Below are 24892 nucleotides of genomic sequence, written 5' to 3'. Positions count from 1 at the left end.
TTTCGATTGGCACAGTGGGTGGGGGTGGGGCTTCGATGGTGGGCGGGGTTTAGCGGGGCGGAGGGGGTGGGCGGGGTTAGGAGGGGGTGGGCGGGGTTGGGGGCGGGGTTGGGGATGGGCGTGGCTTTGGATGGGTGGGCGTGGTTATGAGGGGTGTGTGCGGGGTTAGGAGGAGTGGGCGTGGCTTCGGATAGGTGGGCGGGGTTTAGGAGGGGATGGGCGTGGCTTTGGAGGGGGCGGGGTCTGGGGAAGCGGCGAGCGGCGGGGCGGGTGCGGGAGGGGCGGGGCTTAGCGGGGCGGAAGCCGGAAGCCGGAAGCCGGCGGCGGTGGCGGCGGGGTTGGTTCCGGTGGCGGCGGCGGCGATGAGCTTCGTGTGGCCGTGGCAGTACAGCTTCCCGCCCTTCTTCACGTGAGCACCGGCAACGGGGGCGGGGGGAGGCACCGGGCGGTGCGTGGTGGGAGGGGGGGGACACACCGGAACCGGAACCGGGAACAGAACCGGGACCGGAACCGGAACCGGGGCGGGGGAAGGGAGGGCCGCGGCCTGGTCCCGGTGCCGGTGCCATGGCGGAGCCCCCCACAGGCTGCAGCCCAACGGCGAGACGCGGCAGAAGCAGCTGGCGGCCTGGTGCGCGCTGGCGCTCGCCTACAGCCGGCGGCACCGGCTGCCCGCCATGACGGTGCGGGAGGCGCAGGACAGCCCCCTGTTCGCCAACCGCCGCCTGCAGCGTATCCTTGGCACGGCCCCGCCACCCACAAACCCCTCGGACCCCGCCCCCAACACCCCTCGGCCCCGGTTACCCCCATTACCCCCCGGGTACCCCCACCCCTTCCCCGTACCGGTTCCCCGTTATCCTTCCCCTGCCCTGGTTGCCTTAACCCGACCCCCTCCTCCCCAAGCCCCCACCCCCGGTTACCCCCTGTCGTCTCCCACCCCGGTTGTCCCTATCCCAACCCCCACTCCTCCCCCAGGTACCGTCCATCCCGTTCTATCCCAATTACCCCCCACAATCCCAGTTACCCCCCCCCCAGTCCCAGTTACCCTCCATCCCGCCCCGTCCCGGTTACACCCACCCCATCCCAGTTCCCCCCCCCCTCCCAATCCCAGTTACCCTCATCCCCAAATCCTACCCCTGTGTTGTGTCCCTTTCCCCCCCCCCCCCCAAGCTCTGTCAGTGCTTCCTTAACCCCCCTCCCAGGGAAGCTGCCGCTGGAGTCCATCCAGGTGGTGCTGGAGGAGCTCCGCAAAAACGGTGGGTGTCCGTCTGGCCGTCCGTCTGTCCATGGGGGTGGGGTCTGTCCTCTACCGGGGGGGGGCTCAGCCCCACCGGGCCGGCACCATCCTGCTGCAGGAGCAGTCCTGGGGCTCTCCCCGTGCCAGCCCCCGGGGCCAGCTCGCCCCTTCTGCAGCCCCTCGGGTCCCCCGCTGCACGAGGAGGGGTCTCGGGGGGGGAAATCCAAACGGAGGGGGGGAGGCAGCACCTCCAGCCACCCGCAGGCGTGATGCCGTGACTGCTGTCCCAGCCCTGTGCCCTGCCTCGAAGCCTTCCTCCTGTTGTTTCCAGGGAACCTGGAGTGGTTGGACAAGAACAAAACCAGCTTCCTCATCATGTGGAGGAGACCCGAGGAGTGGGGAAAGCTCATCTACCAGTGGGTGAGGAGCTGGAGGCTGCCCCAGTGCACAGAGGGGGCTTTCCCTATCCAGAGGGCCTCGTGTAAAAGACTCCTGAACGTCTTCCTCATGCTTTCTCCCTACTTCTGCTTCCATTCTGCTCACTGCATGGGGCTGTGTTAGCTCCCTCAGGTGTCATTTCTCACCTTTCTGACGCCCCAGCATGTTCTGAGGGTGGTTTTGCTCGTTGGGGGCTGCCCGCGTTACGTTTTGTTTGCGCTGGGGTGCGCGAGGGGTCGTGCGGAGGGCGTTAAATCGCGCAGATCTGCCCGATGCTTTCACGTTTCCAGGTGTCGAAGAACGGTTTGACCAACTCCGTGTTCACGCTGTACGAGCTGGTCAGCGGCGACGACACTGCAGATGAAGGTAATGCCACGAGCTGTGTCCCCCAGCAGCTTTTCAGGGCACGCTTCATCCAAATACCCAAACAGATGATTAGCTGGGCCTTCCCAGTGCCTGGGGTGAGCTGCAGGCTGTTGAATTTTCACGCCTGGCTTCTTCGCTGCCTCGTGTCTGCTGACCTCCAGGCTCTGTGGCTGATGCAGCAGCGGGGCCTTGTGGCTTTGCTGTAGTGTTACGGTGCTGGGGTCTGAGAGGTGCCCTGCAGGGCCCTCTGTCTGCGCTGTCACCGCCCCGTAGATGTCGTGAGCCCCTCTGTTTCCCGCTGTGTTCCTTCTTCGTCTCGCTGACGGGGCTGCCTGTCCTTCCCTAGAGTTCCACGGGCTGGATGAGGCCATGCTGCTTCGTGCCCTGCAAGCCCTGCAGCAGGAGCACAAGGCTGAAATCATCACGCTGGACGACGGCCGAGGCGTCAAGTTCTTCTGATGGGAGCCCTCTCCCTGCTGCTCCTCTCCGGCTGCTGAAGCTGCGAAGGTTTCGTCTCCTGGCCTGGTTTCAAGCCCTGTCTGCAAAGCAGCTGCATACTCGGGATTTCTTGGGGCGAGGAGAATCTGTGAAGCCTTCCAGAGACATGACTTTTTAGAAATCCTCAGAGCTCCTCCGTCTTTCTTTTCTCCCTCTTGTGTTTGAGAGGCTAAAGCTGCTCTCAGCGGCTCTGGGAGGGACCACCCAGAAGTGAAACCAGGGAAAACTGCTCCCGTGGCTGCTCCCTGCTCCCGGCAGAGCAGGGGATGGGCTCTTCCGTGGCCGGTCAGGCTTGGCCTCTGAGGGCAGCTCCTTCCCAGCTTCCAGCCGCGTTCCTGGGCTCGGCATTCCCCACTGCTCGTGCTGGAGGCAGGGGGACAGGACGTGCTGCTGCTGCTGCGGTGCAAAAGACCTCGCTGGAAGAACCACGTGCTCGCTGCAGAGCAGGCCGTGCGGTGGGGCGGGTGCCAAGGAGCTAATCTGGAGTAATTAAAATGACAGGATGTATTTATAGAGCCGCCTGGCTGTTTGGGTCTGTCTTTATTTTTCCATCCGAAACAAAACACGAGGGCCCACCGAATCCCTGCCCTTCAGCCACGTCTCCTTGCTGCGCTGTACAAACAGCGCGTGCTGGGTGTGGGGGGGATTGCAAAGCCGCCCCCCCTGCCATGGAATCAGGCAGTGCTGGGGCTTTTCCACGTGCTGTGGACCACGGGGGCTCCTCCTGCCTGTCCTCGGGGCCACGCCTGCCTTCATCTCCACGTGCGATCTGCCGAAAATCTCTCGGGTTTGGTGCAGAGGTGGCGGGGGAAGCTCGAAAACGAGAGGCTGGTGGAGGTTGTAATGCAGTTCTAGATTCTCGGTGCTGACAACGAGGTGCACAGCTCGCTGGGAGTGACCCAGGTCCAGTCTTTGACCTGGTAAATCCTTAATCGCTGAGCAGGGAGCTCCCCTGGGGAAGGAGCGAGCTCCCCTTGCTCGGTCTTTGCCTCGGCACTCGCCGTAGGCGGATGCAGGGCGCTGCGCTGCAGTGACCTTTCATCCAAGCCCCTGAGGTCGTTTTTAGGATCTCGCAGAGCCCCTCGGCACGCTTCAGCTCGTCCTTCCCTCCCTGCCCCTCGCTGGGCTCCTGGGCTCCGCTCCAGCTGCGGTGCTGCTGGCACCCGTTGGCGGTGGTAACCAGCGGTGCAGACGAGATGCCAGAGCCCAGGCTGGATTTGTGGGACTGGGGGAATTTTAAAATACCTTTTTTTGTAGCGGGAACCCATTCTGCATTGGGCTGTACCCACCTGCTTGCAGACACAGCGCTCCTGGAGCTGTGCTGGGAGGCTGGTGGCAAAAATTCCTCCGTGTCCTGTTCCTCTGCGCTACAGAGCGTAGCAAACCGGCACTCCCTGCGTGCACCGGGGCCCTCCCCGGATGTTTGCAGCTCAGAGGGCACCCGGGAAAGTCTCTGCACAGGGGCTGCGTCCTCCAGCATCTCCCCGGGGCTTGGGTCAGTGCCTGGGGTCTGCCTTGTTCCTTTTCCCACTGTCCCCGCTGATTTCCCTCTCTGGGTGCTGTTCCCTTCCCTGCTGTCGTTCCCCCGCAGGATGTTTCTGTGCTGGCCGTTCTGTGCGTTTAATTTCATCCACGTTTGACCCGGGATAATGAGTCTGCAGAGACAAGCCCGGGCTGTTTGTGTTTCTCCCCCTGCCCGTGCGTGGTGCTGACCTCTCGCATTGTGTTCCGAGCTGCCTGTGCTGGCCGTAACCTCGCCGTCCTTGAGCCGCTCTGCCTTCCTAATTAAATTTGCTCCCTTCTTAGGAAATGGCCGATGTGACGTTAGATAAGCTTAAAATTAAGCCTTTTTCTTTCCAAGGCCCTCCTGGCAGAGATTCTCGGCTCGTTTTCAGCTTCCTCCTCCAGCTTGCTCAGCGAGGTGAGGAGGAAGAGTGCGCTTCCCCTCGGCGCACCCTCCCGGGCCGGGCTGCTGCTGCTTTTCCCTGCGGGTTTTCTGGTGGTGAGGTGCACGCCAGGGGCGAGCTGGAGCTCGTGGTGATGTAAGCACCTGCTGGCAGGCAACAACAAAGCCTTTTTATTGTCCTCCCAAACCGGCCTCCTTATCTTCGCGTGGCGCTTTATGGCGTAATCACGGGACTGGGACATCAGAGCCCGTCTGCTTCACCTTCCCCGGGGGTGCTCAAAACCCTTAATTTGGGAGCCCCAGGGTGCTGGCTTGATAGGAAGGAGATGAATTAACCTGCAGGGAGCGGGGTAGCCTCCAAGCACGACTTCCCTGCACCTAAAGCAGCTCCTCCCCGTGCTCCCCGTGTGCGGCGCTGCAGCCGTGTGCGCTCCTGGAACGAGGCAAAGGGCAGGGGAGGTTTGGGTTCGTTTCCACGCGGGGCTGAAGCAGCTCCGGCAGCTTCCCCTCGGCCTCTCCTGTCGTAGCTGCGAGCTGCCTGGGCGGGGTGTCGGGGTCTGAAACCAGTGCAAAGGGACCTGAGCCCTCCTCACGGGGTTTTGGTGTTGATGGTTTAAAAATAAACCAAAACCTGTCCACGCTCCTGGGGGCACCGTGGTGGGGTTGGTTCTGCTCTGATCAATGCGGGGCTGCAGTTCGGGAAGTTGGGTTGGAGAGGGAGGAGGCAGAGCCCTGCTCCCTCCGTGCTTTTTGGCAGAAAGAAATGAAACAATTCCACGTAACCGAGAGAAAAAAAAATGGAAAGTGGGGGATCCACCAGGGCAGAGGGAGCTGAAGCAGGAGGCACGGCCCTGGGATGAGGCATGGGGCTGCGTGCCAAGAGGAGGGCAGCCGAGCGCCCTGAGCTTGGCCACCAACACTGCCAAAAGCCTCGTGGGGCAGATTTGGCATCCTGGGGCCGCGACACCTCGCTGGGACGAGGCAGGGACCCCGCTGGATGGTGCTGGGGCGCGGGATTCAGCGATTCCTCGGCATGGGCCCGTGGGTGCTGGTCCCCAGCTCCGGCTCTGAGGTCACTGCTGCCGTCTGGCCGCGCCGATTAGGGCTCGTGGGCCGGGGCGAGGTGGAGCTCAGGGGGCTGGGGCTGAGATAAGGCGCTATCGGGGCCCCGCACACTCGGCTTCTGCTGGTCATGGGAAGGGAGAGAGCTCGGAGGGGTTTTTCGTGAGCCGGTTGAGGACCAGGAGTTGCTTCGGTCTGATAAATTGATGAGTTGGGATCATCTGTGTGCGGGTTGCTTCTGTCATTCTGGGCGAAGGAAATCCTCAGCAGTTATCTGCCGGGGCTAAGGTCACGGCTGAGGTTGGAGTGATGCCTCCTCCTCCCCAAATTTCCACGCTTTAGGGTAGGGGGGCACGCTGGAAGGGGAGGCCGAGGCTCCCAGCAGGTGTGGAATGCTGAAACCGAGCAGGACACATCCCCTTTGTCTCCAGGGAGCCTTCCTCCTCCTCCTCCTCCTCCTCCTCAGCCCTCCCGTGCTGGGGATGCTCAGCTCCCACGCAGCCCCCCCTGGGCAGAGGGGCTCTGCAGATACGCCGTGCTTGGGCCCATCCCAGCCATTGATTTCTGGCAGAACTCTCTGGATTCGGTCTTTGATGAGCGATCGAACCCTGAGGAGGGCGATCCCAGTCTCCTGCTCTCTTCCCAGCAGCCAAAATATCGGCGAAGCTGCCTGGCTGCGGCGGTTCCTCAAAGCGCAGGGCTGGCACCGGGAGCAATGTCACCCTGATAAGGTGCCGGGGAGCCCCGCGTGTTTTCCGAGCGCTGGCAGGGCTCGCTGTGGGCTGCAGCTTTCTGCTTTCAGCCCAAGCCTGGCTCCAGCTTGGTGACTTGGGGTGGGTTGGGAGGGGACCTGCGTCCCCCCGCTGGGTCACCTCGCTCCTGCCACGTCTGCGGCGCTCCTGGGCTGGGGAGAGGAGGCTCCTCCAGCTGCTCACCGGGGAGGACGGTGAGCAGGGTGAGCTCCGTGCCCAATTTCCACCCTCTCTGCTCCTCCGGGACCTTTCGAGGCATCTCCTCCCACGGTGAAAACACTCGGTGACGGGACACGAGCCTGCTGGCGACGAGACAAGGAGCCCTGCCTGGCTCCTGCTGTCTGAGCCCTCACCAAACAGCACGGGCTCCTCGCCAGCCCCGGACGTGTCCCAGCAGCTTGGCGCAGGGAGCGGGGCTGGAGGTGCCTGCAGGGCTACGCCCCTCGATGCCAACGGAGCTGGGGCCGAGCGGGCGCATCCTCGCGCTGATCCTGGGCAGGGTGCAGCCGAGCACGGGCGCGCGTTGCTGGGCACCGCTGAGTCAATCCCTGCCGGGTTTCACAAGGCAGAAGCCTCCCACGGCAGGGACAGCGCGGCACCGCAGCCGGCAGCACATCGCTGCTGGGTTTGGGCTCTGGCAGACGGCGCTGCCTGCTGCTGCGGGCCAGGAGGCTGCAGTCGCTGCTGCCTCTGCTTCTGCTGCTGCAACTGCTGCTGCCTCTGCCCCTGCTGCAGGCACCAGGCAGAGCCCAGGCTGTGCACCCCGAGCAGCCTCCGGTGTCTTTTCCCCCAGGAACGTGCCCTGGGCACGCTGTTGGGAGCGCAGGGTAGGTCAGGACGCGGTCCCTGCTCTCAGCTCAGCCCGTGCTGCACAGGAGCACTTTGCCGGTTCCCTTCCTGGGGGAGGTTTTCCCCAGCCCCCTTTTTTGGGAGAATGAAGGAGCGGGGTCATGTGGAGGTAGCAGAGGTCTGCCCGAGTGCAGTTTAGCCGCCGGACGCTCAGCCTGCCCAGGGAATCAACATTTCATTAAATGCAGCTCCCTCCTCCCGCCCGGACAAGGGGCAGGGGGGATTTGTGGGGCTGCAGCCGTGCCTCAGGTTGGCATTGTAAATCTGCACAGAGGACACGGCCGTGCTAACGCTTCAATCCTCCCCGTCACGTTTCCTGTACCGTCAGGCAGAAACAATCCGACCTTAGGGAAAAGAAATTAACGCCAGCCTTGATTGCTTTGTGTTTTGTGTAAACAGCTTCACCGGGCAGAACAACCTCATCGCTTAAGCTGCAGAGACAACAAGCTCTTGTCCAGGGCTCCCCGGCTAGCGCGTGGCCGACGGACACGTCCCTATCTCGGCATTTGCATGACCCTAATTTCAGGATTTCACCCAGCAGTAAACCCCGGGAGGAGCGGGGCCGGAGCTGAGAGCGTCTCAGCGCCGCTGCAGCTGGGGGGGAGCCGTGGCCCCTGGCAAACACGGGGCTGGGAGACCTCCCGTGCAGAGCTCCGAGTGAACATTTAAGAGGAGCGTGTCCCTGCAGCTTGGTTTAGCCTCCGTCCCCATGCCCGGTGCCTGTCCTGGTGCTGGTGCCCATAGTGGTGCTTGACCCGGTGCCTTTCCCGGTACCGGTGCCTATCCCGGTGCTCTCTCCAGGGCCTTTCCCGGTACCAGTGCCCATCCTGGTGCCATGCCCATCCCAGTGCCATCCCCATTCCGGTGCCATCCCCATCCCGGTGCTCTCCCCAGTTCCCATCCCAGTGCCGTGCCCATCCCAGTGCTTGCTCCAGTGCCTTTCCCAGTACCGGTGCCCATCATGGTGCTCTCCCCAGTGCCTTTCCCGGTACTGGTGCCCACCCCGGTGCCGTCCCCATCCCGGTGCTCTCCCCCATGCCCTCCCCAATGCCTTTCCCGGTGCCCACCCCGGTTCCCGGTGCCGCTGCCACCGGCGCAGCGCACACGAGGGGGGCGGCGGCCGCCCGGAGGCGGGGTCGGGCCGGGGCGGGGCCGGTGCTACCGGGCGGGGCCGCTCCGGGGCCGGGGCCGGTGCCGGGGCCCGGGCCGGGTGCTCGGGGACCGCTCCTGGCTGCGGGGCGGCGGCACCGGGAGCGGAGCTGCGGGAGCGGCCGGGGCCAAACCGAAGCGAAGCGAACCGAGCCGGGACCGATGCCGGCGGCTGAACCCGAGCCCACCGCCACCGGGGCCATGTCCCAGCCCGAAGCGGAGCGGGCGGGAGGCGGCGGCGGCGGCTCCGCGGCGGAACCGGGGCCCCCCGGGCGAGCTCCGCACCGTAACCGCGGCCGGCGGCCGTCGGGGCGCGACCCCCGCCGCGCCTCGTCCCGCTTCAACCGGCGGAGCTCGGTGGAGCTGGAGCTGCTGGGATACCCCCCACCCGCCGGGGGGTCTCCGCCGCCGCCGCCGCCTCCCCCGGGAGCCGCCGGGCCCCGGGAACCGGAGGAGACGGAGAGCGAGGAGGTGGAGACGCGCGCCGTGGCCACGTCCCCCGACGGCCGGTTCCTCAAGTTCGACATCGAGATCGGCCGGGGCTCCTTCAAAACCGTCTACAAGGGGCTGGACACCGAGACCACCGTGGAGGTGGCGTGGTGCGAGCTGCAGGTACGGGGAGGGGGCTGCGCACCTGTGGCACGGCACGGCATGGCACGGCATGACATGGCATGGCACTGCATGACACGGCATGGCTCAGCACGGCACGGTGCAGAACGTGGGTAGGGGGCTCAGCCAGGACCTCCCGTGCCCCCCCAGCCCACCCCAGCACCCTTCACCCGCCGGGCTGCAGCAGCAGGGCTGGGTGCTGCCCCCCCCCACGTGCCAACCTCGGTGCTGTGCAGGGCTCAGGCTCCGTGCTCACCGGCCCTCCTGCTGCTTGCACGCTGCTTTCCCTTCACCTCGGCACTCCCCATGCTACAAAGCACTCGTGGGGTGTCAGCACCCCTGGTGCCAGCTCCTGCTCCGGGGGAGGGAATGACACCCAGCTCCGGGCTGTGCTGCAGAGCTGAGCACCCTGCTGCGATTCGGGTGCCTGCTAGTTCACAGCTCACCCTTTGGAAGGGCAGACGGGGCAGGGGGGCCCTCTCCTGTGCTCCCTCCACGCACGTGCCCGTGCTGGAGCTGGCCCAGAGGCTCGCTGCGATAGCCCTCGGCGTGCTTAGGGCCACGTGCTGCGGTGAGGCTCAGGGTACGGCGCGTCCTTGCTGCGTGCCAGCCACTTGCCCTTGGCTGCAGCAGTGCCCGTGGGCACCTGCGGTGGCTCCTGCGGCGCTGCCAGGGGCCCTCTGTTAGCAGCCTGGTACCTGTGGCTTTCCCAAAGCAGCTTCCTCACCTCCTCTCCCTCCTCTCCCTTCACCATCCCGCTCATGCGGACGCTGGGAAGCCGAGGGCAGGGGCAGAGGTGTTGGCTCCCGCGTCGCCTTCTCCCCTCCTCGCTTTTAAAGGGCGAGATCCTGGGCGCCGAGGGGAGGCTGCGGGGGGAGAGCCCGGCTGCGGGGCTCCTCCTGCCTCCTCGCAGCCCCTGGGGATGGGCTTTGGTGAAGTCCAAAGTCTCCGACGGACTCCCAGCCACCCTGGGGTGCCTGCTGCAGGTGGAAGGTCCAAGTCCTTGTTTGCGCAGAAAAAAAAACCGTGCCCTGCGAGTTTGTTGTCTTGCTCCTGGAGCCCCGGTGCCGCCGCGCGGGCTGCGCCTCTCGGGTGGCTGCGGCCCAGTAACGCGCGAAGAGATCCTCAGATAACGGTGAATGAGTTTTGGAGGGCCAAGCGGGGCCTGTTGGCGAGGAAGGTGAGGGCTTGGGCTCCAGCCGGCCTCTGTGGGGTTGCGCAACCCCTTCAGCTGAGGGCACGCCGCGGTCCCACCCTCGCTTCGCCCAATTCTCCCTCCGAATGCTCCTGAGCTTCCCTTCGTGCCTCCCGTCCCTCCGTGTGGCACCGGGAGCACCAGCTTGCTGCTGGCACGGAGCTTTCTCCGGGTGATTCAGCCGAGCTGGGGCATCCCACCTGGCTGCCTCTGTGTCCCCTGGGTGCCCCGACCCCGCTGCGCTCGCAGCCGTCCTGCTGGAGCTGACGGCACAGCTTGGCTCCCGTGCGCCCGTTTGGTCCCGTGCCGGGGCTGCGTTGCCTTGCACATCCCCATGTCCCTACTCTGTGGTGTCCACGGGGACCGGATCGTGATCCCCAGCACCCATCTGGGGGCTGGGATGGGTGCTGCAGCAGGAGCTCTGCTTGGCACCCTGTGCTGATGGGCACCCCGTGCAGGTGTCCGTGCCGGGGGGGCTCCTGGGGGTGCCTCCAGGTGGAGCAAAGGCAGCCTAGAAGCAGCACAACCCCCCCCCACCTCCGTCCTGTTCTTTATCCAGTGTCTCTTGTCCCCAAATCCACGTCCCGTGAGGGGCTGGGAGCGCATAAGCAGACTTTTCAAAGTTGTTTTTATTTATTTATTTTTTCTTTTCTCAGCAATGGTGCAAAGAATCAGACACTGTGACACGAGTGCAGGATTTGGAACCGCAAATAAAAATGGTTGTGGTTCTGCCCTTTTAAAAATAGCTTTGTCCCACGTCTTTCACAGCTCTCCTTTTATTGCCTTTAAAATCTAAATGAATTCCCAACCTCAACCCTGACCTGCAGTTCCGGTCCCGAGAGCCTTGTCCGGCTGTTGTGATGCCTCCCAACCCCAAATCCCCCCCCTCTCGGTGCCTTCCTGGCCCCGCCGCGGTGCCAGGTGATTCGGGGGCACCGCTTTTGCCTGTCCCCTGCCTTCCTGTGGGCCCCCCCCTGGGGACCTCCCCGTCCCCGCTGCCCCCCGGCCCTGAACGGAGCCGTCTGTGTCTGCCTCCCGCAGCCCCGCCGTGCCCTGTTTGTGCTTTCCAGCTTTAGGCTGGAGGCTATTTCTGTTGATAGGTGCCGAGGGTTGGGGGGGGAAGGAGGGAGCAGGGAGGAAACCAGAGGCCCGGAGTGGGATCGAGCTGTAAATACGCTGCCTGCCGGTGGTTTTCCTGGGGGGGGACCCCTCGGTGTGTGCCCCCCTGCAGCCCCGTGGAGCGGGGTGAGAGCACCCCAAAGGGGCAGGTGCCCCCAAAAGAGCTCCGGTGCTGATGTTGGGCAGGGAAAGGAGAGCGGGGCCTGCTTGGAGAGGGTTTGGGAACGGAGTGGCTGCCTGTGTGTGGGCAAGGAGGGGGGGGGATGCCCTTGGGGCCCCCTCATGGCCAGAGGTGCCGGGGCCGTGTCCAGAGGGGAGGCCTCTGGGTGCTGCCCCAGCTCCTCTGGAAACGTCCCCTCGGTGCCTGGGTGCCCCCTTTTTGGGTGCAAATCGCGGCTTTGCCCCACGGGGTCTGTCCCTGGGACACAAGAGGGGGACGTTGCAGGGCCTCCACTCCCGGGCAGCGTGGTGCAGGGGGGGTTGTGGCCGCAGGCTTTGCTCCAGCTCCGACGTTTCCTCGCCGAGCCTCCTGCTCCATCCCTCCCCTCCGCCGCTGGCCCCAGCTCCTGCACTTGGCCCTGCCGGGCTCCCCGGCAGCCAGCTCCTGGCTCAGCGGGATGGGGCTGGGACAATTCCTCCCCCTCCCTGGCACCCTCCTCTTCCTCCGCGGGAGGTGGCTGGCAGGAAAGGACACCGCGTCCTGGCAGCTCTGCTGGCAGCCCTGGTCGCGTGCCGCCCCGTGGTGCTGGGGCAGAGCCCCGGGGATGCTCAGCTCCTGCTTTGGGGTTTGCAGGAGGAGCGGTGCCGGGACCGAACCCAGCAGCTCCGAGGGTTTGGGGAAGGAGCTTGGCTCCCCTCAGCCTCGCTCGAATCCCCCTTGGGGGGCCAAATTCTGTGCCGCCCATCGCTGGGGCTGGGGGAGATGCTGTGACTGCCCTCCAGCCCTGTTGGTACCCTGAGCCCATTGCCCCACACCCTCACCCCGAGCCCCCCGAGCTCCTCACAGCTCCCTGGGGGCAGCCGAGGGCCAGAGGGGGCCCGGGGCATGCGTTTGGGCACCGAGGGGTGATTTTGGGCGCTGTTTTCCTCCCTGGCTATGAAAGGTCCCATTCATCCCCTGCAGCAGGGCTCAAATTCTCCTCCGGGTCTCAAAGCGTGCGTTAAAGGAGAGAGGGGATTATGGAGCGGCTCCAGCCCGGCCACGGGGCCGGTTGTGATGCAACAAAAATATTACGAAAGCTGCCGGGGCCGAGGGACGGCGGCTGCCAGCCACGGAGCCACACACGGGGCCGCGGCGTCCCGGTGCCCTCAGGGGGGTCCCCGGGCTCCGTGCCCACCCGGCCCCTTTGGGATCCGGGCTGATTTGGGGTCGTGGCAGCTGGGCACAGCTCTGCCCCTTCCCCCCGCGGTGTCGCTGGGTCCTGCTCCTCCTGCGCCCCCCTCAATTCCTGGGGTTTTGGGGTCTGCGCCTTGCGGCCCTGGCCCCGCTCGGTGCCTGTGTCAGCGCTCAGCTTGGGTTTCCACTTTAATGAACTCGAGCAGGAGGAACATGGAAAAACCTGGGCTGGAGCCTCCCACGCCTGCCTTCCCCAACAAAGGCCTCATTGAGGCCGGGCCGGCTCCCTGCCACCGAGGTGCCCGGTGCCTCGCCGGGGGGCAGGAGCCATCCATGGGGGGGGGACACGGAGGGTGCTGAGGGCATCGGGGCTGCACGGGGCACCTCGGTGGGCTGGCGGTGCTCGTTTTGGTGGGGGGCACCGTGCGGGAGCCGAGGGCATCGATGACAGGGCCGGGCAGTCCCAGCATGGGGCAGGAAGGCAGGCGGGCGTCGTGGTGTGGGGATTTCAGCCATCGCTGCCCCAAAACCAGGTCCTGGAGGAGCCACGAGCGTGGCTGGGATGTGGGGATCGGGGTGGGCTGAGCTCGGGGACCGGCCCCAAACCCCGTGTCCTGTCCCCCCCAACCCTGCCCATTCCTCGCTCCCGGCAGACGCGCAAGCTGTCGAAGACGGAGCGGCAGCGCTTCAGCGAGGAGGTGGAGATGCTGAAGGGGCTGCAGCACCCCAACATCGTTCGCTTCTACGACTCCTGGAAGTCATCCGTCAAGGGCCAGATCTGCATCGTGCTGGTCACGGAGCTCATGACCTCCGGCACCCTCAAAACGTGAGCCGGGGGGGAGCACAGGGGAGGGGAAGGGGAGGCGAGGGGATGGTCCTCACCCACCTCACGGGCTCTCGGTGAAGGGGACAGGACGCTACGGGGCTGGGTGGGGGTCTGGGGGGGTCACAGGGCAGCGCTGGCCTCTCCCCACCAACTGACACCCCGGGTCTGACGTCCCCTTTGCAGCCCGGGGGTGGGCACAGGGCGGCTTCGGGGTGAGGAAGGGCCCGGGGTTGGGCTTGGTGCCTTCAGGGGGGGGGGAGCTCCGACGCCAGCCCCCGCGTCCACCTCGCAGCTACCTGAAGCGGTTCAAGGAGATGAAGCTGAAAGTGCTGCAGCGCTGGAGCCGGCAGATCCTGAAGGGGCTGCATTTCCTGCACACCCGCTCGCCCCCCATCATCCACCGCGACCTCAAGTGCGACAACATCTTCATCACCGGCCCCACCGGCTCCGTCAAGATCGGCGACCTGGGGCTGGCCACGCTGAAGCGAGCCTCCTTCGCCAAGAGCGTGATAGGTGGGGGCACGGGGGGGGCAACCCCGCGGGGGAATTTGGGGGGCTCGCGGGTGGCACCGGGCGGCCCCCCGAAGGCGACGCTGAGCCCCGCGGTGCCCCCCAGGCACCCCCGAATTCATGGCCCCGGAGATGTACGAGGAGAAGTACGACGAGGCGGTGGACGTGTACGCCTTCGGGATGTGCATGCTGGAGATGGCCACCTCGGAGTACCCCTACTCGGAGTGCCAGAACGCCGCCCAGATCTACCGCAAGGTCACCTCGGTGAGCGCCGGGGGAGGGGGGGTGTGAGACGGCGATGGGATGGGGGCAGTGGGACGTCGCCGCTCCCCGCGGCTTGGCAGGTTGTGCAAGAAGCTAAAATTAGGTGGGGAGGTGAGAGGGGGCTCGGCACCCGCCTGCCTCGCCCCGTGCCGCCGGAGCATTAATGGGGTGGAACGGGCACCGGGGTCGCCTTTAGCTGGACTCAGCCGGCTCCTACCTGCTGGGGTGGGAGCCCAAAGCCCCCCGGGGGCCTGGATCCGGCTGCTGAACGGTGTCTGGCCCCCCCCCCCGGGCAATGTCCTGTCTGTTGGGGCCCCCACAAACCTGCTCGAGCCCCGGTGGAGGCTGACGGGTGCTGCCTGCCCCCCCCAGGGGCTGAAGCCCAGCAGCTTCTACAAGGTGAAGGTGCCCGAGCTGAAGGAGATCATCGAGGGCTGCATCCGCATGGACAAGGACGAGAGGTGGGAGAGGAGCCGGGGCCGCAGAGCCCTGCCCTGGGTGCCTGCACCCATGGGTGCCCCCCGTGCACAGCGAGCGGCCGCGTCCCGGCGCTGAGCACCCTTTTTTCCTCCAGGTACACCATCCAGGACCTGCTGGAGCACTCCTTCTTCCAGGAGGACACGGGCGTGCACGTGGAGCTGGCCGAGGAGGACGACGGCGTCAAGTCCGGCCTGAAGCTCTGGCTGCGCATGGACGACACCAAGAAGCTGCACGGCAAGTACAAGGACAACAACGCCATCGAGTTCCTCTTCGAGCTCTACAAGGACGTGGCCGAGGAGGTGGCCCAGGAGATGGTGGGTGCTGCGGGGTGCAGGTTTTGGGGGGACGACGGGGTGCCGGGGGGCTCCCCGAGGACCACTACGAGCCCTGCTCCCGCACAGGTGATTTTGGGTTTCGTCTGCGAGGCCGATTACAAGCTGGTGGCCAAAGCCGTGCGGGACCGCGTGGTCGCCATCAAGCGCAAGAGGGAGAAGCTGAAGCGGGCGCGGGACGCGGTGCCGCCGGCCGAGCTGGGCCAGGGGCCCGGCGTCCTGCAGCTGCTGGAGGATTTCAAGTCCCCGTTGCCATCGGGTGTCCCCACGCCCGCCCCGGCCACTCCCGGCTCTGGGGACTCCGTTTTCGGCAACGCCTTCCCACCGGAGCCCGAGGAGCCCGAGGCCGACCAGCACTTCGTGTACCGGCACACCAGCTACTCCTCGGCCACCTGTACGTAGGCAAGGGGGGGCGAGCGCGCGTCCCACCCCAAATATATTTCCCAGGGAGGGGATTAAGAGCCGAGGGGGCCCCGTTTCTGGCCGCGCTCGCTCAACTCGTGCTTGCCCCCAGCCGACTGCGAAACGGACGGCTACCTGAGCTCCTCCGGCTTCCTCGACTCCCCGGACCTCTCCCATCGCAGCGCCTCGGCGGGGACCCCCACCAGCCCGCCGCCCGCCCGCCCCGTGCGCTGCTTCCCCACGGTGAGTCCCCCCTTTTGGGGAGATCGGGGGGGGAATCACGGTGGCAGCAGCAGCAGCAGCCCCGGCTCACAGCCTCGTGTCCCCGCAGAGCATCGCGGTGCAGCTGCCCACCGAGCGCCTGCCGCCCGCCAGCGGCTTCTCCTCCCCCGTGGACAGGTGAGCCCCGAGCTGTGGGGTTGGGGAGAGGGGGCGGCGGAGGGGAACGGGCACGGTGACGCCTCGGGGCTTCCCGCAGCTACGCCTCGGACGTGGCTTCGGGGATGAGCGACGGCTACGAGGGGCTCTCGGCCAGCGAGAGGAGCAGCAAGCTGCCGGCCAAGAGGGCAGCGGGGAAGCTGCTGCGGCGCCGAGCCCGGTCCAGGCTGCGCATCACCAACGTGAGTTGCTTGGGGGGGTTGCTGGGGTGGCTGCGTCCCCGCTCCCCGTGGCGCTGAGCTCGTCGTCCTGCCGCCCGCAGATCTCCGACAAGAACGACCGGGTGGTGGAGTGCCAGCTGCAGACCTACAACAACAAGATGGTGACGTTCAAGTTCGACCTGGACGGGGACAACCCCGAGGAAATCGCCGCCGTCATGGTGAGGATGGGGCTGCAGGTGGTGGTGGTGGGGGTGGTGGTGATGGGGACGGTGGCTGCGGGTCACTGAGCACCCCCTTTGCCGCCCCATTTCCAGGTCCACAACGAGTTCATCCTCAAGTCGGAGCAGGACGGCTTCATCCACCGCATCCGGGACATCATCCAGCGCGTGGAGACCCTGCTGCGCAAGGACGGGCGCGGCGCCGCCGAGCTGCCCGAAAACCCCGAGGCAGAGGGTGGCAGCAGCCGGCCCGTGAGTACCCGGCCCCGGGACCCCCTTGCTGGGGACCCTGGGGACACCGAGCACAGCTCGGGGGGGAGCTGCCTGGTGCTGGGGACGTGCGGTGTGGGCACCGATCCCCTCCAGCTCCGTGTAGGATGCGCCCCGGGGTCGTGGGGGCACCGTGCCCGGCAGAGCCACCGGTTGCTGCCCCCTGCTCGCGGTGGGGACGTTTTAGGGACAAGCTGGGGTCTGGCTCAGCTCGTCCCATCCCGTCCTGGTGCTCAGTGTCTCCTTCCTCAGCAGGCAGAGCTGCAGCTGCAGGAGCTCTCGCGCTCCATCTCCTCCTCCTCCTCGCTCAGCGGTACGTCCCGCGCCCCCGGCCGAGCTGAGAGGGGGTCCCGGGGTTATGGGGGGGGGGAACACGACAGGAGGGGAAGGGGCCGCATCGTGCCGGGGCTGAGCACCACGGGCGTCTCTCCCCCTTGTGCCGCAGACCTGGGCTGCACCAGCCCCAGCCTCTCGCTGCAGTCCCCGGTGCTGCCGGCGCTGAGCAGCTCCCTGTCGGAGAACGACCTCTCCAGCCCCGCCGAGCCGCCGGCACCCCAAACCCGAGGGCAGCCGCCGGTGCTGCCGGGCTCCCCTGCAGGTATTCCGTCCGTCCGTCCGTCCCTCCATCCCTCCGTCCGTCCATCCCATGCGCTGACGCCCCCTTTTTCCATTTCTCTCCCCCCCGCAGGCTCGGTGCAGACCTGGCCCCTGCTCTCCACGGCTCCCTCCTGGCCGACGGCAGCGCCGCTCTTCCCCCAACCCCCCTCCCCGAGCACCCCGGGGGGGGCTCCCCCCGTTCCCCTTGCCCTCCCTCCCACCCTCCCCTCGTCCCCCGTCCCCAGCAGCCCCGTGAGCCCCCCCGTGACCAGCGGACCCTGGTCCCCGACCACCCCGCTCCTGTCCCTGGCCAACGTCTTCTCCCTGGCGGTGATGAGCGTGGCCCACACGCTGCTGCCCGCCGTCTCCTCCATCGCCACCTCGGGGGGCCACCTCTACCCCCCGCTGCTGCCTCGGCCTCAAAACCTCGTCCTGGGACCCCCTCGTTTCGTCTACCCCGACCCCGCCAGCATGGCCAAGCCCCCCCCGGCTCACGGCGGGGCGCTGGGGGCCGCTGTCCCCGCTGCGGGGGGTGCTGTGCCCTTCTCTCCTCCAGCACCGCCGGGGGGTGAGGCCGCGGGGAGCCCCCCTGCACCGCCGCCACCGAGCACGTCCACGCCGGGGAGCCTGGAGGGCAGCGGGGTGAGTGCGGGGCGGGGAGGGCTCCGGGGGGGCTTTTAGGGTTGGGACGCGGAGCCCTCTTGGCCCTAGGGACACCAGGGGGGTGAACGGGCAGCGGGTCGCAAGGGCCGTGATGGTTTTGGGGTGCCTGCAGGTGCCGCTCGGCCCCCCCAAGCCCAGCCACCCGCTCATCGTCGCCGAGTCGCTGCCGCCCGGCGTGCCCAAGGCGCGGCTGTCGCCCATCAACGAAGGTGAGGCGGGGAAGGGGCCGTGCCCACCCCGAGGAGGGGGTGACGCCGCGCCCCCCCCCCCGACCTCCCAGCTCACCCCCAGGCCCTGCTGCTTCCCCCCCCCGGCAGAAGCCAAGCCGCAGATCCTGGGCCGCTTCCAGGTGACGCCGTCCAAGGAGCCAGCGGTCGTCGCCTCGCCGGCACCGGGCAGCGGCGAGGGCGAGGAGCGCGGCACCGAGCTGGTGGCGAGCGGCTCCCCCCTGCCCGCCGCCCCCGGCACGGGGAGCAGCAGCAGCAGCAGCAGCAGCTCCTCGGAGTCAGAGGCAGCGGTGCAGGACCCCGAGGTGGAGGAGGCGCTGCCCGGGGAGGGCACGGTGGCGGCGGCGGCGGCCGAGAGCGAGCGGGAGGGCGCCGGGGAGGAGGGCGCTGAGGGTGCCCCGCAGGCGGTGCTGAGCCAGGTGTGGCTGAGCTACTCCCGCAGCCTGTCCTACGTCAGCAGCGACGACACCGAGAGCGAGGACGAGGAGATCTGGGAGGAGCTGCAGAGCCTGCGCCAGAAGTGAGCAGCCCCTTGGGCCGGGGGGCTCTGTGTGGGGTGCTGCACCCCAAGAGGGTTCCCCTGTCCCCAGGATTGGGGGGGCTGGGGGGTTTTCCAAGCTCAGCTCCCCTCCCTGCTTCTCTCCCAAGGCACCTGGCTGAAGTGCAGCTGCTGCAGAGCAGCCAGAAGAAGGAGATCGAGGAGCTGTACCTGCGGATGGGGAAGCAGCCCCCGCTGGGCATCGTCTCCCCCGCCGCCATGCTCTCCAGCCGCCAGCGCCGCCTCTCCAAGGGCAGCTTCAACCCCTCCCGCCGCAACAGCCTGCAGCGCCTCGAGCTGGCGCAGCCCCAAGGTACAAACCCCGGAGCTCTCCGTGGCTCCTCGCAGGGAATTGGGAGAGTTTTGAGCCCCCCTGGGGCGCAGCTCGGTGCCCCCAGCTCAGGGCCCGTCCGTCCCCGCAGGGATCATGCGGCGAAACTCGCTGAGCGGCAGCAGCACCGGCTCCCAGGAGCAGCGCGTGAGCAAGGGGGTGACCTTTGCGGATGATTTTGGCCGCATGGTAAGGGGCGGGGGCCTGATCCTGCTGCCCGTAACCCTCCCTGAAGCGCTCCCAGCGCCCCCCCAGCTCACTGACACCTCTCTCCCGCAGTAGGCAGCCGGCCGGGAGTGACTTCGTGAACTACCTCAACCAAGTGCCTGCTGCCCCGCAGGGGGTGGGAGCCCCCCACGCCTCCTGGGGAGCAGCCAGCGGGGTCTCTGCCTTGGGGAGGGCCAGCCCCAACCCTTCTGCACCCTGCCAGGGCTGGGCTGGCAGCACTCCGCTCATCCCTATGTGTCCCCGTCTGCTCCTGTCCCTTCTCTGCTGCGCTCCAGCTGCGGGAGGGAGCAGGGCGCTGGCACCCCTCGCAGCCCCGCGCCTCGTCCTGGCTCCCCGAGCAGAACCCAGCCTGCTCCGTGCCCCCGTTGCACCGTGTCCTCTGCCTTACTCCACCTCGCCGTCCTCCAGCCTCGTCCCCGCGGCACAAAGCGGCGCCTTCCCCTCCTCGGCTGCTCCGAGCCCCAAATCAGCGCGGGGCCGTGCCCGAAAAATGATGGAACTGGGGGCTGAGGGGGGCGGGCTGCGGGTGAATTTTGTTACAAACCCACGTCTGGGAAGCGTTTCATAAATACGGATCGAACACAAAGCGGCTCTGGCTGTGTCTGTGGAGGAGCTGGCTGCTGAGAAGAGCACAAACTGAGTAAAACGGGTACAAATAAGAAGGGAAAGGTGCAACTTTTCAGCTTTTTGAGAAAATCACCTCAGCAGCCGGCCGGGTGTGTGCCCCCAAGCTGGATCCCGGCTGATTTAACGGCAGGCACCGAGGCAGGCTCCAGTCACGAGGCGTTTATTACATTAGGGCCGGGCGGCAGAGCCCCCTGCCCAACCCAGAGCGCGCCCCCCGCCCGGTCCCGTTCCCATTCCCGTTCCCGGTGGGACACGGGGGGGAGATGGGGGGGGGGGGGGGCAGCACCCTGCCCGCAGGGGAACCTCAGGGGAACCGCCGGGACCCCTCAGGCCGCGCTGGGCCCACCGGGCCGCTCCGTGGCCGGCCCGGGGCCGCTCCCCCCGCCGCCTCACGCCGTGCTCCGGGGCCGGGCCGCCCTCAGGTGGCCGCGCTCCGCTCCCGTTGCGAGGCCCGGGCCCGCGCCGCCTCCGCCTCCAGCTCCAGCTCGTCCAGGAAGCGCTCCTGGGACACCGAGTAGAAGGTGTAGCCGTCTGCGGGGCGTTAAGGAGAGCACCGGGAGGGCACCGGGACCCCCCCCCCCCTACCCCCTACCCCCAACCCCCTCCCGGTTCCCTCCCGGGCCCCTCCCGGCCCTGCAGGATACAGATCCCCGCCGTCACGGCGCCGATGCCCAGCGCCAGCAGCACGTTGCGGCCTCGGAGCCGCTTCTGTAAGGCTCGCTGGCGCTGGGCGAGCTCCACCTGCGCCATGAAGCGGCGCTGCTCCGGGCTCAGCCCCGGCTCCCGCGCGGGGTCGATGCGCTGCGCCACCGCCGCCTCCCCGCCCGCCTCCCTGGGCGCCGCCATCTTGCCCCGCCGCCGCTTTCCGCCTCTGCCGCCGCCGCGGGGGAGCGGGAGCCAATGGGAAGGGAGGGGAGGGACCAGAGCGGGCGGCTCGCTGAGGGGAGGCGTCGAGTGATTGGCTGCGGCGCGGCACGCGGCTGGAGGAGGGAGGGAGAGGCGCGAGGTGATTGGTGGAAGCGGCGGTGATTGGCAGGGGCTGGGCGGGGAGGGCGGGCGCTGAGGTGGGGTCCTGAGGGCCTCGGGGGCGTCGAGGCCGCACTGGGAGCCCTGGTCCCGGTCCCGGTCCCGGGGCCTCCCCCGGGGCTTCTGCCCCGGCCCCATCGACCCTCGGAGGCTGTGGGTGAAGCCTCCCAGCCCCCAGGTGGGCCCTTGTGGCCGGTGGCCTCGCCACCCCCCTCAGGTGCCCACCCCTGTCGGTAATGAAGGGATTTACCCACATAATCACTGCCCGGAGTTACCGAAATAGTTAATTAAGGGAATTACCCAATTAATTAGCGCTGGGAATTACCCAATTCCTTAATTTTTTGAATTCGGGGGGGGGGGGGGTGGATGGCTAGGATGGGGTCCCAGGCGGTGCCCAGGTTTTACAGCTCCGAGCCCCTCTTCGGTGGGGTGGCCCCCGAGGTGATGGAGGCCTCGCTGCTGCGCCTGGCCGCGGAGAACGAGCGGTACCTCAGCGAGCTGCCCGGCCAGGCCGGCTGCTGCAAGGATTGCAGGACCGTGGGTGAGGCCCCTCGAGGCTGGAGCAGCCACCTGATGAGCTGCGTCCGTCTGAATTCAATGATGTGCGCTCATTCTGTTTCATGTTTTTTTTTTTCCCTTCAGAATTCATCTTCCTTTTGGCTGAAAAATGGCACTTGGACCATTCGGCAAGGTATCAGGCGGTAGAGTTGCTTGAAAGGTAATCAACGCCTCGATAATGAAGCACGCATCCCATGTGGCTGTACCAGCCCTGCCCTTTGCCAGTCATTCAAACAACACAGAATAATTTTCTCATTTAGAGCTTCGCCCTTTTACTTCGCTCAAGGCAATAGCTGTACGTATTTTCTGTGTATGTGCAGAATTGCTTTTCTTCTTTTTTTTCTTAGCAGCAAAGTGTTTTTCATAGGTTTATGATCAAGCAAGTAGAGCAAATCTGTAAGTCCCCCAGTGAGAACATGGAAGGTACCAAAGAAGGCAGCAGTCGGAGCTCTCTGAAAGAACAGATGTATGACACGTTTGTCCTGCGACTGGTGTCGTGCATTCAGCTTGCAAGCAAACTTTCCTTGCACTATAATGTAAGCTATCTAAACTTTTGCCAGTAGCATTTTCAGTACTGTAGCGAATTATCTAACACCTTTAAAGAATCGATTTTCTTTCTGAAAATCAGGAGTGATAACAAAATACAAAGGATAGCAAAACGAGGCCCTAAACTACTTGCATTTAGGGCAGGTTCATTGGCTTTCCTCGTGTAAAAATTTGTCAGGAGGTGTTCCCAGTACGGATCGCTAAGAATCCCAGCCTGTGGGTGTTGGGAAGCGTACAGCTGCAAAGGGCCCACCCCTGGCTGGGGAAGGTTTGTGGGGTTACAAGGAACCGAAGAAAAAGTTCTCAGCTGGATTTTTCATGCCAGCTAAAAGGCTGGGGAGCCAGCTGGGTTAACGTGCAGTCTTACAACTGCAGTGGGTCACGCTTAAATTTAACAGGAGGAGCAAAGCAAGAAGCAAATATTGTAACAGGTGTCCTATTGCCTTTCTCAAAATAGAAAATAACTTGTGGTGGTGTTTTTTTTCCTCTTCAGATAGTTAACTGCAACACAGCTTTAAAATTCCTGCAATCCTTAAAGTACTCGTACACCAAACAGGAGCTGCTCGAGTCAGAGCTTGCTGTTTTAGAAACTCTGCAGTTCCAGATCAATGTGTCAACTCCTCTGGCTTACATCGAGTTGCTTCTCGAGGTTTTAGGTAAGAGTATTGTTAGGAGAGAATGGTAAAGATTTTATTAAGAGTAATGGAGCTGTTACTGAAACAGAGCTGGCTGAAACAAACGTCCCACGTTACATCTCTTGGCACACTGTGAGGGCGCCTGAAACTTTTCAGACTTTGCCTTTCAGGTGAGAACTTTGTCTTTAATCGATCTGCAGGACGCAGTCTGACTGCCAGTCCCGAACCAATCTGTAAATGGTTGAGTTTAAACCCCCAGAGCACGTTTTCTAAAATGACTTAACCATTTTTTTTTGCCTACCTCTGACAACCTGAGTCTCAGAATGAGTGTAATTACGCTGAGATTGAGAAGGCTGCGGAAACAAAGGGCACTTCTCCCCAGAAATCTTCATCCCTCCCTTCGAGTAACTAGCGCCTCTTCCTGATTCAACTGAATGACCCCAAACGTATGGCTAATTACGTGTGATCTCTACACCAGGACATAACGGCTGCTTACTTCCTGCAAAGCCCTTGCATCAGATGTGTGTGCAGCTACTAGACTTCTTGTATCTTGAAAGAGAGGCCATCTACGACACGTTACTGAAGACTGCCATCGAAAATTCGACACCAAGTGAACTGCAGGTGTAAGTGGCTTGCGTTTAAATTAAGTTTTTGAAGTTGCAACCTGGGAAAAAGGCTAAGAAATAGCACCCTGGTTCTCGTTTTTCTGCTTTCTGGGCACCTGCTTTTAAATTTTTTAATGTGTTGGGCTGTCAGCATTGTCGATGGATCTTTGCATACCAGCTCAAAGCAACGTGCTGCACGTTTGCTTTCGGGGCAAGCTAGGAAAGTGTTTAACTTCAACTGAAAAATCCAGCTGTAGGGCTGTTGGCGAACGCTGATAGCATCGGTTTTATTTGGGCTGAAAGACTCTGAGCTAACGTGGCCGGAGGCTGTGCAGGGCTTACAGAAGTGGGTGGTTTGGAGCTACAGACCTAGCATCGTTTTAAACCAGGAGACGCTTTTACTTGTGCAGAGCCAAGTTTTTGGCAGTAAAGGAAGATTTCATGCTCTTGGCAGTTGGAATCATCAGCACAAGCGCTTTCGTACTAAATCCCGAGCACTGGAAGCAGGTACCGTCATTTCCAAACAAATTAGCTCCACATGGAGGGGGAAAAAAAAAAGAAAAAGGAGGCTTGTTTATGTGTTTTAGCACAGCCGGGAGACCGGCAGGCTATGGGGAGGGACACGAAGGAGGGGACCCCTTCCAGTTTATTGGCTGGAAGCGTGCACGCCTTGGTGGAAGGGTTATGGCCCAGCAATTCAGCAGAGAGGCGTGTGTTCGTGCTGCTGCCAGCTTGTCCTCCTCGTGCTTCAGCTTCTGCACAGCTAGAACGAACCCAGAGAGACGCAGCTTCACTGGCAAACAGCGGTGATCCCACCAGAGAGCTTTCTCCCCGAGCTGCTGCTGAATGCTGTAACAAGCAGCCCATTAACCCCAGCGAGCAGCATTCTGTAGCTTTTTTTTTTTCCAGTTTACTTCTTTGGTAGAAGCAATTCCTTTAAAAAAATCCTCTCATTCCCTCACACAGAGAGGTTTCAGCTTTTGGCAAAGGTGTTAGTCTTGGGGTTTGTGGGGCCCTGCCGCTCTTGTTAGATTTGGGGGGTGTTCAAAAGTAGCTTTGTAAATTAATGTCCCTTAAACACTGTCAATAAGTATTATTATTGTTACTTTTAAGGTTGTGGAGCATTTAAACTGCATTACGGGCATCACTTCACAAAGCATCTTAGAATTTTCGTATGCGGTACTGAAACACGTCCTTGGCAGCACCACGCCAAAGCAGCAGCGGAGGAAGTAAAGCTCCAAAAAATGGAACCCATCCATCCATCATCTGCGACACCGCGCAGGGCACCCCAAACAGTAGGCTTGTTCTTCTGATTCTGAGCACGGCGTGTTCTGTAACTTGTTGTGTGCTGTTTTAATTAGAGAAGCTCGTTATTTTAGGCTGTGCTCTAGCGCTGGGAAGGTAACAGACAAAGCAGTGCTTATGTTTTCCAGCGCCAAAAGCTTTATTAGTAGAGCTGCGTCGTTTAGGTTGTGATTATGTTTTCCTTGAAGAAACAGAAAACTTATTCTAAGAGCGTTGTTTTGAAAAGGCCTCAACGTGAGCGTTACTCTGCTGGGAAGCCCCAGCCCAGCCCTTACAGACAGGGCTGCCGTTTGTGTTTGCTGCTGTTTTAAAACCGAATTCTTTCTGCCAGGCTGCTTGTTAAGGTTCCTCTTTGCCAGCGCTCCGAAGCCTGGTTGCTCTTACCTCCATCGAGCCAGCCAGCATTGTGGCAAGAACAAAATCCCCCCCATTTTGTCCTGGCAGCAGGGGCCTGTTCAGCACGGTTGTCTAAGCACTAAGGGGTGCTCAGGTTCCAGCTGAAAGCACTCGGGCTGTAATCGTGTTTTATTGGGACGTTTTTCCGTGTGCCCCTGTTCAGGACCAAGCTCCAGACAGTGTTAGAAATAGCTGA

The 24892-nt window shown here is 64.0% G+C and overlaps 5 protein-coding genes across 7 annotated transcripts in view; 3 read left to right on the top strand and 2 right to left on the bottom strand.

The window, feature by feature from the left end:
- The window catches only part of EZH1 (enhancer of zeste 1 polycomb repressive complex 2 subunit), a 30923-nt gene extending 20843 nt beyond the window's left edge, over positions 1–10080 (bottom strand). Inside the window, exon 1 of one of the 2 annotated variants that reach the window (XM_082779104.1) lies at positions 9085–10080. The gene's annotated coding sequence lies outside the window, so the exon portion shown is untranslated. Of the gene's footprint in view, positions 1–1818; positions 2038–9084 lie in introns of those variants that run through there. The other variant, XM_082779105.1, reaches the window with a different exon arrangement.
- Positions 96–5968, top strand: VPS25 (vacuolar protein sorting 25 homolog). Its single transcript, XM_082779106.1, has 6 exons — positions 96–409; positions 584–729; positions 1200–1253; positions 1566–1654; positions 1963–2038; positions 2385–5968. Exons 1-6 carry the CDS (start codon positions 216–218, stop codon positions 2495–2497), a joined length of 672 nt encoding a protein of 223 aa, XP_082635232.1. The 5' UTR covers positions 96–215; the 3' UTR covers positions 2498–5968.
- Positions 8167–19662, top strand: WNK4 (WNK lysine deficient protein kinase 4). Of its 2 annotated transcripts, none has more exons than XM_082779100.1 (20): positions 8167–8866; positions 13167–13339; positions 13632–13852; positions 13956–14113; positions 14486–14574; positions 14688–14907; positions 14995–15319; positions 15440–15570; positions 15659–15726; positions 15806–15947; positions 16028–16144; positions 16241–16396; positions 16667–16727; positions 16860–17012; positions 17103–17653; positions 17787–17883; positions 17992–18421; positions 18550–18752; positions 18862–18959; positions 19053–19662. In XM_082779100.1, the coding sequence occupies exons 1-20, from the start codon at positions 8417–8419 to the stop codon at positions 19068–19070; spliced, it is 3861 nt and encodes a 1286-aa protein (XP_082635226.1). In that variant the 5' UTR covers positions 8167–8416; the 3' UTR covers positions 19071–19662. The 2 variants fall into 2 exon arrangements, with proteins under 2 accessions (XP_082635226.1, XP_082635227.1); XM_082779101.1 differs by having other exon boundaries at positions 19050–19662.
- Positions 19663–19769: 107 nt separating this feature from the next.
- On the bottom strand, positions 19770–20494 carry COA3 (cytochrome c oxidase assembly factor 3). The gene is made up of 2 exons (XM_082779109.1): positions 20270–20494; positions 19770–20156 (listed from the first exon to the last, which is right to left on the bottom strand). Exons 1-2 carry the CDS (start codon positions 20469–20471, stop codon positions 20044–20046), a joined length of 315 nt encoding a protein of 104 aa, XP_082635235.1. The 5' UTR covers positions 20472–20494; the 3' UTR covers positions 19770–20043.
- Positions 20495–21026: 532 nt separating this feature from the next.
- CNTD1 (cyclin N-terminal domain containing 1) lies at positions 21027–24818 on the top strand (the record flags this gene model as incomplete). Its single annotated transcript, XM_082778999.1, has 7 exons — positions 21027–21192; positions 21294–21369; positions 21577–21745; positions 22249–22411; positions 22869–23013; positions 23406–23502; positions 24109–24818. The coding sequence occupies 7 exons, from the start codon at positions 21027–21029 to the stop codon at positions 24226–24228; spliced, it is 936 nt and encodes a 311-aa protein (XP_082635125.1). The 3' UTR covers positions 24229–24818.
- Between the last annotated feature and the right edge of the window lie 74 nt (positions 24819–24892).

Source organism: Aythya marila, assembly GCF_965140915.1.
Source record: "Aythya marila genome assembly, chromosome: 25".
In the NCBI taxonomy this organism is placed as follows: Eukaryota; Metazoa; Chordata; class Aves; order Anseriformes; family Anatidae; genus Aythya; species Aythya marila.
Note: the sequence above shows the minus strand (reverse complement) of the source record. Positions and strands in the feature narration are given on the sequence as shown.

Bases quoted from the DNA above. Each gene is read 5' to 3' on its own strand.
- VPS25 (XM_082779106.1), top strand. From the start codon at position 216: ATGGGCGTGGCTTTGGAGGGGGCGGGGTCTGGGGAAGCGGCGAGCGGC. The intron at 410-583 runs GTGAGCACCGGC...AGCCCCCCACAG, and splicing joins AGCTTCCCGCCCTTCTTCAC to GCTGCAGCCCAACGGCGAGA. The intron at 2,039-2,384 runs GTAATGCCACGA...GTCCTTCCCTAG, and splicing joins CGACGACACTGCAGATGAAG to AGTTCCACGGGCTGGATGAG.
- WNK4 (XM_082779100.1), top strand. From the start codon at position 8,417: ATGCCGGCGGCTGAACCCGAGCCCACCGCCACCGGGGCCATGTCCCAG. The intron at 13,853-13,955 runs GTGGGGGCACGG...GGTGCCCCCCAG, and splicing joins CTTCGCCAAGAGCGTGATAG to GCACCCCCGAATTCATGGCC. The intron at 17,654-17,786 runs GTGAGTGCGGGG...GGGTGCCTGCAG, and splicing joins GGAGCCTGGAGGGCAGCGGG to GTGCCGCTCGGCCCCCCCAA.
- COA3 (XM_082779109.1), bottom strand. From the start codon at position 20,471: ATGGCGGCGCCCAGGGAGGCGGGCGGGGAGGCGGCGGTGGCGCAGCGC. The intron at 20,157-20,269 runs GTATCCTGCAGG...AACGCCCCGCAG, and splicing joins CGCCGTGACGGCGGGGATCT to ACGGCTACACCTTCTACTCG.